At 43.4% G+C, this 13,225-nt stretch overlaps 1 protein-coding gene across 3 annotated transcripts in view; it reads right to left on the bottom strand.

Annotated features, from left to right (window-relative positions):
* ELP1 (elongator acetyltransferase complex subunit 1) overlaps positions 1–13,225 on the bottom strand; it is a 90,172-nt gene that overhangs the window by 13,118 nt on the left and 63,829 nt on the right. For all 3 annotated transcript variants that reach the window (XM_056569725.1, XM_056569737.1, XM_056569730.1), the window contains exons 29-35: positions 13,115–13,176; positions 12,572–12,634; positions 7,970–8,030; positions 7,366–7,479; positions 6,545–6,656; positions 6,338–6,465; positions 3,366–3,520 (exon numbers count right to left, since the gene is read on the bottom strand). In XM_056569725.1, the coding sequence (XP_056425700.1) occupies positions 3,366–3,520; positions 6,338–6,465; positions 6,545–6,656; positions 7,366–7,479; positions 7,970–8,030; positions 12,572–12,634; positions 13,115–13,176 (695 nt within the window). The remainder of the gene's footprint in view (positions 1–3,365; positions 3,521–6,337; positions 6,466–6,544; positions 6,657–7,365; positions 7,480–7,969; positions 8,031–12,571; positions 12,635–13,114; positions 13,177–13,225) is intronic.

The following is a 13,225-nucleotide window of genomic DNA, read 5'->3' as shown; positions in this document are numbered from 1 at the left end:
TCGCGTCGGTCCCGGCGCTAATCAACGGCCGGGACCCGCGGCTAATACCGCACATCGCCGATCGCGGCAATGTGCGGTATTAACCCTTTAGAAGCGGCGGTCAAAGCTGACCGCCGCTTCTAAAGTGAAACTGAAAGTGACCCGGCTGCTCAGTCGGGCTGTTCGGGACCGCCGCGGTGAAATCGCGGCGTCCCGAACAGCTGACCGGACACCGGGAGAGCCCTTACCTGCCTCCTCGGTGTCCGATCGGCAAATGACTGCTCCGTGCCTGAGATCCAGACAGGAGCAGTCAAGCGCCGATAACACTGATCACAGGCGTGTTAATACACGGCTGTGATCTGTGTAAGAGATCAGTGTGTTGCAGTGTTATAGGTCCCTTTAACACTGCAAAAAAAAAAGTTTAAAAAAAGTGTTAATAAAGGTCATTTAACCCCTTCCCTAATAAAAGTTTGAATCACCCCCCTTTTCCCATAAAAAAAATAAAACAGTGTAAAAAAAATAAACATATGTGGTATTGCCGCGTGCGTAAATGTCAGAACTATAAAAATATATCATTAATTAAGCCGTACGGTCAATGGCGTACGCGCAAAAAAATTCCAAAGTCCAAAAAAGCGTATTTTGGTCACTTTTTATACCATTAAAAAATGAATAAAAAGTGATCAAAAAGTCCGATCAAAACAAACGTCATACCAATAAAAACTTCAGATCACGGCGCAAAAAATGAGCCCTCATACCGCCCCGTACGTGGAAAAATAAAAAAGTTATAGGGGTCAGAAGATGACATTTTTAAACGTATAAATTTTCCTGCATGTAGTTATGATTTTTTCCAGAAGTGCGACAAAATCAAACCTATATAAGTAGGGCATCATTTTAACCGTATGGACCTACAGAATAATGATAAGGTGTAATTTTTACCGAAATATGCACTGCGTAGAAACGGAAGCCCCCAAAAGTTACAAAATGGCGGTTTTTTTTTCAATTTTGTCACACAATGACTTTTTTTTCCGTTTCGCTGTAGATTTTTGGGTAAAATGACTAATGCCACTGCAAAGTAGAATTGGTGACGCCAAAAATAAGCCATAATATGGATTTTTAGGTGGAAAATTGAAAGGGTTATGATTTTTAAAAGGTAAGGAGGAAAAAACGAAAGTGCAAAAACGGAAAAACCCGAGTCCTTAAGGGGTTAAAGAATTTATTTGCACATTATGGTGGAAAATAAGTATTTGGTCACCTACGAACAAGCAAGATTTCTGGCTCTCACAGACCTGTAACTTCTTCTTTAAGAGTCTCCTCTGTCCTCCACTCGTTACCTGTATTAATGGCTCCTGTTTGAACTTGTTATCAGTATAAAAGACACCTGTCCACAACCTCAAACAGTCACACCGCAATCTCCACTATGGCCAAGACCAAAGAGTCCCACCGTTCACCTTGTGGATCTGGGAGCTGAATCGTTGTCTCTCCCAGGGGGTGCAGTGCATTGAGGTGGAGATCCTGTGGAACGCTGCTGGTCCGCCAACAAGTAGGTTGGTGCCGTCTCTGCTGCTATGGGGCTGTAAAAGTGCAATCTGGTGGAAGTGGAAGTCATTCAGGACTGCTGGGTACTGGAGCTTGAAATGCCTTTTGGGCTTTGTACAGCTCCATGCACACCTGTCTGAATGCTCTTCTCTGCTATGTGACCTCTGCCGAGAAATCCTCAACAATAAGTATCTTCATGTGGCGGAAAGTTAGTGGCGGTGAGTGTTTGCGGTACACTCTCAGAACTTCCACTTTATCATTATAATCCAAGAATTTGAGGATGACTTGTCTTGGGCATTGACCTTCTTCGATACGAGGAAGAGATTAACTGACCAGGTGAAGGTTATTGTGCAGGATCTGTTCTCAAGATCCTCCAACATCCCACCCACATTGCATAGATCAGTTTCTGCGCGTCTCAGCCTAGTAGCCAGTCCACTATTCTAGTCTTCCAGAGCGACAATTCAGTGTTCTGCCTCATCCAGTCGTCCCTGATAAGCACTTAAATCAGACTGTAATTGAGTGAGCATGGAGCGCATAGTGTTTTCAAGAGTCAGCTGGATAGTGGGTATTATAAGTTTGACCAGTTCAGCAGCCAGAGAGTGTAGATTCCTTGACATGGGATCATGTACGTCCTTGTTCGGTGTGTCAGCAGCACTAGAGAGGTTACCCACAGAGGTAGGTAGGGCCCATCGCCTCCTCCATGTCTGTCAGCGCCTCCGGGACAGAACCCGCTGGAGCCAGTACAGATGTAGAGATCGGTTCAGAAGATGAAGGAGCGGGGCGTTGGTTCCCCTTACTTAGAAAGCGCTCCATGGGTTTGATTCTTGCTATAAACAGTGCGGCACAGAGATAAGGGTCCCCAGTGGATTCTTCCATTAAGTAAATGTTAAAGTGACGGTCAGGAATAATGAGTAGGGAGAGTCCCCAAAATTACTGTGTGTGTACCTCTGCAGGTAGGTCCCAGGGAGGAGGCCGGGACAAAAGACTGGGGCAGTGGGTGAGATAGCCCCCCCTGTGAGGTGACCCCAGAGGGGGAGAGGCAGCTGTGTTGTAGTCGTATAATAAACCCTTCGTAGGGAGACTGGCGGTCAGAGTACAAGTTCTTGTGGCGCAGATTGGGTGACTGACCTGATGTGCCTGCTGCTGTTTGGAGATTTTGAATCCCGTTCTAGATGTCGGATCACTCACAATGGGCACCAGTCTTAGCTTCCTTTAGTGATCACTGAGGTGGAGCGGGTATCTGTGCTGTAGGTCCTGGAGCCTGCTGGATGAGGGGTTATCACGCCAGTCAGGAGGGGATACAGCGCCCCGGTAATGAGCGCTGTATCCCCTCCTTACTGGATGTTAATCCCATCACCTGTGTCACTGAGTTACTCCCATTCTGGGCATTCTGGTGGGGAGGTTGTGAGGTCTATTAAGCCCACGCCAGGCAGCTCCGTTTTCTCGCTCCTCTCATGCCCACGCCGGAACCGGAAGTCTGGTTCCACCTTTTGAGTAAATTATCAGAAACTAACAGTTTCCCAGCTCCTTTTTACAGAATTACCCAGAGGGAAGGCAAAAAACAAAACAATCACATTCACCCCTCCACTCATTCCTGGTCCTGCATTGCCACTGCTCTAGACTACATGGTGAAAGAATCCCAATGACATGCCTGTTGACTAAGCATGGGATACTAAGGCAAATCACCACTGGTTGGCTGCAGCGTGCCTGTGCTGAGTGTACAGGGACACTTGTGCCAGCAATCCAGAGTGGCAGTGGTGCTGGACCAGGAGCAAGGATTTTTGTATGTCATATCCCTGATTAATTTTGCTGCAAACCACTTTCGGAAGGTATGCAAAAAGTAGACTTACTGGAGGTGCAGCATTTAGCTGTGCACATGGAGTCCAGATATCTGGTATTGAAGTCTCTATCAGCTGGAGCAATTCACGATAAATGTGTTGCAGTTCTCTAGCATCCGTATCATAAAGAAACAGGACAAGCATTTTCAATAGACTATTCACCTCACCTACAAAACAAAAGAAAAAAGGAAAATGTTTGCCTTTCTATAATTTTTTTTTTCCCCAAGCTTATCGGGATTGTTTTTTTCATAGTCTGTCTTCAGTTAGGACAGAACTTTTATAAGAACAATGAGGAAAAATTATCAAGCTGTCTTATAGTAAGGCACGGGTGGAATCCAATTAGCCTTCCATTGCTGTCAATGGGATTCTGCAGCAGAATTTGTACCAATTAATTTTCACAGCAGAATTTGTCCAGGTAGAAATTCTCAGAGTGAACTGGCCCTAAGACAGCTTGGTAAATCTTCACCAAATTTTCAAGATATTCATACAACAACTCAGAACAGACTTTATCCTGTGATAACATTAATTGTTGGTAGCAAAACTTGCTCTTGTGAGGGCTACTACTTGCCGGATCTAGAGGTCACTGTGACATATCTATACGGAGAGTGACAGGGACCTGAAATAGTCCTGGGCTTTTTCTTTAGTAGGTTAAATTATAAGAAGGTGATTAGGTGGAGAATTGTCAAGGGTGTTATAAAGGAAAAGTGGTGCAGTTGCCCATAGCAACCAATCAGATCGCTTCTTTCATTTTTAAAAAGGCATCTTAAAAATAAAAGAAGAAATCTGATTGGTTGCTATGGGCAACTGCACCACTTTTCCTCTGCACAGGCTTTGATAAATCTCTCTCTCTGATGGTAATAGCCTCCTCGCTACCCCTCACCTCCCAGCCCATTTGATGTACAGAGTTTTGGACATGAGAGCTGGATGTGCTGAACAGCAAAAAAAATAAAAAATAAACCAGCATGAGATTGGTGGCAGGTTGGACATTTTTTTTTTATTTTTTCTTATCCAAACCAGAACACAGTAAAAAAAAAAATTCAAATACATTATTGTCTGAACAACTGCTTTAAAACTAAAATGGGAACCTTTGTTCTCCAGTATATAAGCAGTGTGTTATCACCAGCGGACTTTCCCATCATCCAGAATAAAATTCCACTGTAAAGAGAGGTCTAAGCTACAATACTCAGGCCCTTTTTATTTCAAATCTTTCTTTAAAGGAGTAGTCCAATTTGTTTAAACAGTAAGCAGACATCCAGCGGTAAAATAACTATGCCATACTCACCTCTTACAGGCCAGGGTTGGCAATACTTTTCGCCCCAGCATTTATGTGTACTTACCTCGATGACACGCTGCCAATGATGTTCTTAAATCCGCTGCAGCGAGACTGAGATATCATCAAGATAAGTAAAGAAACGGTCAGGGCAGAAAGGAGCATTTACACTTGCCCCGGGAGAGAAGAGTATGGTATGTTTTTTTTCTCTGTTTTTTTTAACAGCCCTAGCTGCCTTTTTAAAAAGAGGAACTTTGAACTATGCTGACATCTATTTGAATAAATGCTTGCATTCCCTATAATATGAGCATGAAGCAACCTCTGTGTTGGACAATTCCTGTTTCTCAGAAACAATTAACGACATTAACAGGCTCCGGGCAGCGAGGACAAGCGGGGCTCCGGGCAGCGAGGACAAGCGGGGCTCCGGGCAGCGAGGACAAGCGGGGCTCCGGGCAGCGAAGACAAGCGGGGCTCCGGGCAGCGAAGACAAGCGGGGCTCCGGGCAGCGAAGACAAGCGGGGCTCCGGGCAGCGAAGACAAGCGGGGCTCCGGGCAGCGAAGACAAGCGGGGCTCCGGGCAGCGAAGACGAGCGGGGCTCCGGGAAGCGAAGACGAGCGGGGCTCCGGGAAGCGAGGACAAGCGGGGCTCCGGGAAGCGAGGACAAGCGGGGCTCCGGGAAGCGAGGACAAGCGGGGCTCTGCGCAGCGAGGACAAGCGGGGCTCTGCGCAGCGAGGACAAGCGGGGCTCTGCGCACCGAGGACAAGCGGGGCTCTGCGCACCGAGGACAAGCGGGGCTCTGCGCACCGAGGACAAGCGGGGCTCTGCGCACCGAGGACAAGCGGGGCTCTGCGCACCGAGGACAAGCGGGGCTCTGTGCACTGAGACTCTGTGACACGCCCCCGGCTTGTCAGTCTTGCCCACACTTCCTGTATTTTGTCTCAGCATGTTTTCACCATAAAAGAATACACATTTTGTAACCAATGTATATTACAAATATACATATACAGTGGTCCCTTAACATACGATGGTAATTCGTTCCAAACGACCCATCGTTTGTCGAATCCATCGTATGTTGAGGGATCCGTGCAATGTAAAGTATAGGAAGCTGTACTTCCCTGTCCCCACCACTCCGGACCAGGTCCTCACCGCTCCAGATTCTGTCCAAGGGGCTCCCGATGCTGTTCTGCTGCTCCGGTGTCTTCTTCGCGATCCTCCGGCTTCTTCCGCATCTTTTGCAGGGTCGGGGCCTTGCTTTCTGGTGACGTTGTTACGCTGCTGCGCCGGCGCGGCGTGCGTAGTGACGCAATAACGACCTCAGAAAGCGAGGCCCGGACCCCAGACAAGATGCAGAAGACACCGGAGGATAGCAAAGTGGACCCGGAGCAGCAGGGATAGGTAAGCGAACCTGCCCTGTATGCTTAAACTGCTATCCGACAGCAGCTTAAGCATTTTGCGCTGTCGGATAGCAGTTAATGCAATGGCCCTGACATATAAAAGCATCGTATGTCTGAGAGGCCATCGTATGTCGATTTTATAATACGTCGGGGCCATCGCATGTCAGGGGGTTACTGTACTGTTATTACCTCCTACATTATAATAAAGGTTTTTGCAAGGTACAGGTACAGGTACACCTTAATACCAAGTCAAGCTAAACTGACTAGCCCTTGAAATGTTGATTTATCATTTATTTTTCATAAGGACACACAACTCACTTCTCATATTATCAACTGTACGGATAATTTCACCCAGTGCTTCTAGAAGGGCCACATCCTCTAAGGGACTACCTTCCTTGAGACTGTGCTTTTTGCGTTCAGCTTTTCGCCGATTCTTAGACGATCTCCTGTATGAAGGAGGACAAGGTCAGTAGTTGTGACAATTAACATAAGTGTTTTATTATTATTATTTTAGGAACAACCTACGAGGAAATTCTTGAATTACTGTGAGAATATTTTCCACTCATATCACTTGCTGTCACAATGCTACTTGTGTCTGAGAACAGGTCAGATTCTGGACCTCCAGGGATTTCATCATCTAAGAAAAAATACACAAAATACAGTACTAAATAGAAAAGTATACAGTATCAAGTGTTGTAAAATGTTTTAACAACATCTTTAGGCTATACAAAAGGTAACTTTTAGTGATGAGTAAAAGCAAATGCCTTAGGATGGTTTTTTCTCACATGAAGTTGGATACATTTTATTTCCCTGGAGTAAAAGGAATACCAGTTCCATGCTGCCTAAATCCCAGACATGAAACACTGACAGGCTGCTCTATCAGAACAATCTATATTCCACTCTGAACAGCTATGCTATATCTTCAGCCAGGAACGTCGGGGCAGTCCTCCAGGGAGGGATCTGTCAGGAGAGGCCAATGGACCATCTCATTACTCAGAACCCTGTTCAGAATTAATCATTGATTACGGAGTGATTGACAGATGGTTCTAATAAGGAACATGAAACTACTGACAGGTTCTCTGCAACTGCAGTAGTGACAAGATTTGGCATTAGTAAGTTGAGATTTATCAATTCATCAAATGTGTAAAGGAAGAGTGGAGGTTGCCCATAACAACCAGTCAGTACCGATTTTGGTAAACCAGCCTGTAATGTGTCAAGAGTGCTGCAGTGGATATTATCCTAATTCTCATCATTGCTTATAATATGCAGAGAAAATCACATGAATCTCAATCCATTTTAGACAAGGCACTTTATAGAACATTTACAGAACACAGCTATATTAATACCTAGCAAGCCTTGTTGTGCCTTTTCTTTCAGGTCTCGAACAATGGAAAGACGCTGCTTGTGGCGAAGGAATGTTGTTTTCTGGCCATCCAGGAATAGCATGTGATTTTTTTTAGCTAGAAAAGAAAATTTTAGACAGAAGAGATCAATACCAGCTACTAAGAGCTATGGTTTAAAGGGGTTATCCAGGAAAAAACTTTTTTTTTTTTTATATATCAACTGGCTCCAGAAAGTTAAACAGATTTGTAAATTACTTCTATTAAAAAATATTAATCCTTTCAGTACTTATGAGCTTCTGAAGTTAAGGTTGTTCTTTTCTGTCTAAGTCCTCTCTGATGACACCTGTCTCGGGAAACGCCCAGTTTAGAAGCAAATCCCCATAGGAAACCTCTTCTAAACTGAGCGTTTCCTGAGACAGGTGTCATCAGAGAGGATTTAGACAGAATAGAACAACCTTAACTTCAGAAGCTCATAAGTACTGAAAGGATTAAGATTTTTTAATAGAAGTAATTTACAAATCTGTTTAACTTTCTGGAGCCAGTTGACATATATAAAAAAGTTTTTTCCTGGAATACCCCTTTAAGCTACTTCAATTGAGGTTTTTACCTTCTATTACAGCCGGCTTTAGGTTTGTCTCTATGATATCAAGGCGCTTGTATTTGTGTATCTATGAGGAAAAAAGATAGGTATTGTTGAATAAACCTTAGGGTATGTGTACATGGCCAAAAATAACATGGCTTTACAAAAAAAAAAAAAAATTTTTATTATAATAATAATAATATATTATATATATATATATATATATATATATATATATAGACATGGTACCACATGGAGAAAGAAGAGACATGCCAATTTCTCTGTGTAGTCCTGCAGAGCTTCATGATACACTGTGCCCTACTGACTGCAGTTTGGAGAAAACGGTGGTGTGGCACAGCAGGTGGGTCTAAAGCCCATGTTTACATAGCCTTAGATATGTAAATCTTAATCCTTCCAGTACTCATCAGCTGCTGGATACTACAGAGGAAGTTCTTTTCTTTCTGAATGTCTTTTCTGTCTGACCACAGTGCTTTCTGCTGACACCTCTGTCCATTTTAGGAACTGTCCAGAGCAGGAGCAAATCCCCATAGCAAACCTATCCTGCTCTGGACAGTCCCTGACATGGACAGAGGTGTCAGCAGAGAGCACTGTGGTCATACTGGAAGGAACTTCACAACTTTCTCTGTAGTATACAGAAGCTGATAAGTACTGGAAATAAATAAGTACTGGAATAACATTTTTAAATAGAAGTAATTTACAAATCTGTTTAACTTTACGGCACCAGTTAATAATAAAAAAAAAAGTTTTCCACAAGAGTACCCCTTTAAGGCCATTTAACACAGCATTTAATATGAAAGCTTAAAAGGGAAACAGACAACCGGTTTACCCGCAATAAACCCAATACACAGTGTTAGTGCAGGTGAACCAGATTACAATCAGGTATCACTTCCGTGGTCTGGTTCTGGAGATACCTGTTAGCCTCTACTGTTAATAGCCAGGATAAACAGGGAAGAAAAGGCCTGGTATTTTGGTGCAATCCACCAATCAACAAGAAGCTGGTATAATCACAACTGAACTCTTAGTTTAAAAAACTAGCTTGAAATAAAAGCTCAGTTGTAATTTTACCAACTACTCCTCATTTGGTGGATTGCACCAAAAATCCAGGCTCCTCTGTTTATCCTGTGGAGCTCTCGGCCAGCACGGACCGGCGCTGATTCCTGGAAGGCTGCACCATCTCTTTCTTCATGTCTGTATAGTAGTTTTGTCTGTTGACACAACCCAAGAAGGTGAGCAGTTACCCTTAGGCCACTATTTATACACGATAATTGTGTTATCGAAATACTTCCCTATAAGAAGCTCTGCTTTCTTTTATCTTCTCTAGATATACAATGCTTATAGGTGGCTTTGTGCAATGGAAACAGGACCTCTATTGAGCAAAGTCGCCTTTTAACAATGAAGGGTGATACAACAGGTATTGCCGGAACCGTACCACGGATCTGGGTAAGGCTGCTTTCACTTTACATTTAGCTATTAGACTGAGATCTGCAGATAAATTTTTGTCTATGACAGCTTTATAGGCAATCTTATAAACAAAATGTTTTTAAAGACTGTTTTTATGGTGCCAGTGCCTCCACTCCTCTTGACTTCTGGCCCCTGTGAAACTGCAAATAAGGTATGTTTACCCTTTTTCTTGCTCACCACTTGATTAAAGTAGTACTCCTGGGAGGCACCAAAAAAAACTAAAATCTCCCATAGATTTTTATGGGAAACCTGGTACCACATTGAAAAAGGACAGATTGGTGAGACCAATGCTTAAGATAAAACCGCTCAACAGGTTTTTAAAGTAAAAAGAGGTTCACACTTGAGAGCCTCCAGGTCATAAGAACGAGATAGCAGATGCTCTACCTTGCCAGGAATATAGACTTGCAGATACAGAAGTTAGTGGTGTGTATATGGTCTCCAAATGCTTAAAGTATATATGTGCTATCATTCCCTTTGAGGGATCTCTGCAATCTATACGCTTTCCCATCAACAACGTTAGTGACACTACAGAAAACACGGGAGGAGGCAGAAGATGAAGTCTTAGGTTTATCCAATATGGCCATCGAGGCCTTTGCTCCCCAAGGTACATAGGATGGTAAAAAGAGGGAAGGTGCCATTTAGAATCACTTTGAAGCGTTTACAGGGCTCAAAGGACTTTCTAGGTCAACTTCCACAGTTACACACTGGAAAATTTGCAGAATGTCCACCACGGAAATTCCGCCGGGTGCACAGTGCAGCAGTATCCCATTGAAATCAATGTGATTCTGCTGAAGCACAATTTTCAAGCAGAATATTTCTGTCATGTGACAAGCACGCATCAAAGCACACTCCTCAAGAAGGTCTGCTACGTCTAAGGCAGTGACAAAAGGAATTCCTCTAGGTTTTAGCCTTAACCCCTTAAGGACGCAGGACGTAAATGTACGTCCTGGTGAGGTGGTACTTAACGCACCAGGACGTACATTTACGTCCTAAGCATAACCGCGGGCATCGGAGCGATGCCCGTGTCATGCGCGGCTGATCCCGGCTGCTGATCACAGCCAGGGACCCGCCGGCAATGGCCGACGCCCGCGATCTCGCGGGCGTCCGCCATTAACCCCTCAGGTGCCGGGATCAATACAGATCCCGGCATCTGCGGCAGTTCGCGATTTAAATGAACGATCGGATCGCCCGCAGCTCTGCTGCGGGGATCCGATCATTCAGAACGCCGGACGGAGGTCCCCTCACCTTCCTCCATCCGGCTCCCGGCGTCTCCTGCTCTGGTCTGTGATCGAGCAGACCAGAGCAGGAGATGACCGATAATACTGATCTGTTCTATGTCCTATACATAGAACAGATCAGTATTAGCAATCATGGTATTGCTATGAATAGTCCCCTATGGGGACTATTCAAGTGTAAAAAAAAAAATGTAAAAGTAAAAAAAAAGTGAAAAATCCCCTCCCCCAATAAAAAAGTAAAACGTCCGTTTTTTCCTATTTTACCCCCAAAAAGCGTAAAAAACATTTTTTATAGACATATTTGGTATCGCCGCGTGCGTAAATGTCCGAACTATTAAAATAAAATGTTAATGATCCCGTACGGTGAACGGCGTGAACTAAAAAAAAAAAAAGTCCAAAATTCCTACTTTTTTAATACATTTTATTTTAAAAAAAATTATAAAAAATGTATTAAAAGTTTTTTATATGCAAATGTGGTATCAAAAAAAAGTACAGATCATGGCGCAAAAAATGAGCCCCCATACCGCCACTTATACGGAAAAATAAAAAAGTTAGAGGTCATCAAAATAAAGGGATTATAAACGTACTAATTTGGTTAAAAAGTTTGTGATTTTATTTAAGCGCAACAATAATATAAAAGTATATAATAATGGGTATCATTTTAATCGTATTGACCCTCAGAATAAAGAACACACGTCATTTTTACCAGAAATTGTACGGCGTGAAAACGAAACCTTCCAAAATTAGCAAAATTGCGTTTTTAGTTTTAATTTCCCCACAAAAATAGTGTTTTTTTGGTTGCGCCATACATTTTATGATATAATGAGTGATGTCATTATAAAGGACAACTGGTCGCGCAAAAAACAAGCCCTCATACTAGTCTGTGGATGAAAATATAAAAGAGTTATGATTTTTAGAAGGCGAGGAGGAAAAAATGAAAACGTAAAAATTAAATTGTCTGAGTCCTTAAGGCCAAAATGGGCTGAGTCCTTAAGGGGTTAAAGCAGCTAGGTTGTCCTTTCACAAGACATTTGTTAAGAATTATTGGCAACACATAGAGTCTGAACGTATAGAGTTGATGAAAGCTACTTCCAGGTATGTGCTTATCTAGCTATCACCTGGGTGGCTGCCTCCAGAAGAACAAAACACAGCTTTCAGGAATTTATGACCTGCAAACTACATTTCTTCTGGGAAATAAGTCAGTCACCCAGCAACAGCGCCCACCTCCCTAAAGATTCCATTTAGTAGTTGAGGAGTATGGTTTCACAAGTCTGTGCTGTCTACAGATGGAGAAGTTATCTATAGCATAGACTGATTCCAGGACATTAGTGTAGAGTTTACTAATCTACAGATAGAGATATTAGCTGTTTTTATTAGCTGCTCTAGTGGGGGTTTACTCTTGTTACTGCTAAAGAGCATAGCAGCATTTACTTTTAATTTCGATGGAGTTACATGAGGTGCCACCTGCCCCCATCAGCTATTGCTGAGTGGCTGACCTATTCCCTAGAACAAAGGCAGATTCCTGCAAACTGTGTTATATCATTCTGTCTGAGGTTATATTTAGAGATGAGCGAAGTTACAGTGATTCGATTCGTCACAAACTTCTCGGCTCGGCGGTTGCTGACTTTAGCCTGCATAAATGAGTTCAGCTTTCAGGTGCTCCGGTGGGCTGGAAAAGGTGGATACAGTCCTAGGAGAGAGTCTCCAGCCCACCGGAGCACCTGAAAGCTGAACTCATTTATGCAGGCTAAAGTCAGCAACTGCCGAGCCGAGAAGTTTGTGACGAATCGAATCACTGTAACTTTGCTCATCTCTAGTTATATTAGATAATATAATGTTAACTTGGTAAAGTTCTACATTTTGACTTCTTCACAGACATCGCAATTCACTGAAATCTATTGAAATGTCTTACCAATCGTAAAGAATCTTCCCAAAGGGCTCCTTCCAGCAGTACAATAATTGCTTCCTCATAGTCCTAAAATGAATTTACCATTGTTAGGCAGATAATACTTTGCTTCCAGTCTCAGTACAATTTTCATTCCAGGCTCACATTGGTATTCCTAGCATAGTTTCAGGGGTGCCGGGGGGGGGGGGGGGGAGGGTATGGAGGTGTTAGGCGGTGGGTGTGGAGGCGGGGGCGTGCAGGGGGGTTCCTCTTCTATTCAGCATTGGAACTGGCTGCTATTTGCATTGGGTAATGAGGGACAATTTACTATTGCTTTATTACACCAAGCAACAGCCCAAATGCTGATTCAGCATTCAGGACTTGTTTGGTATGGCCAGACAACTGGACTTTGGGATGCTAGGCTTCCTTATGGTACTGTAGACCCTTGTGTGTCATTGAGTCATTACAACCTAAGAACCAATAGGGAGACAGTGCTTTTTGCCATTAGCCTTTTGTTTTTTTCAACTAAAATAAGGTGATTAGAAAATGAGAACCGTAACAATAAAATACCTCAGCATACTGTTCTAGTAGTACAGCTGAATTCCCGTACTTCCTTTGCTCCACTAGTTTGCCTGGAAAGGATACAAATATGGATATATAAACAGCTCCTGATCAAGCTAC

The sequence above is a fragment of the Hyla sarda genome, chromosome 1 (assembly GCF_029499605.1).
Source record: "Hyla sarda isolate aHylSar1 chromosome 1, aHylSar1.hap1, whole genome shotgun sequence".
NCBI classification, from domain to species: Eukaryota; Metazoa; Chordata; class Amphibia; order Anura; family Hylidae; genus Hyla; species Hyla sarda.
This window is presented reverse-complemented; position numbering and strand designations above follow the sequence as displayed.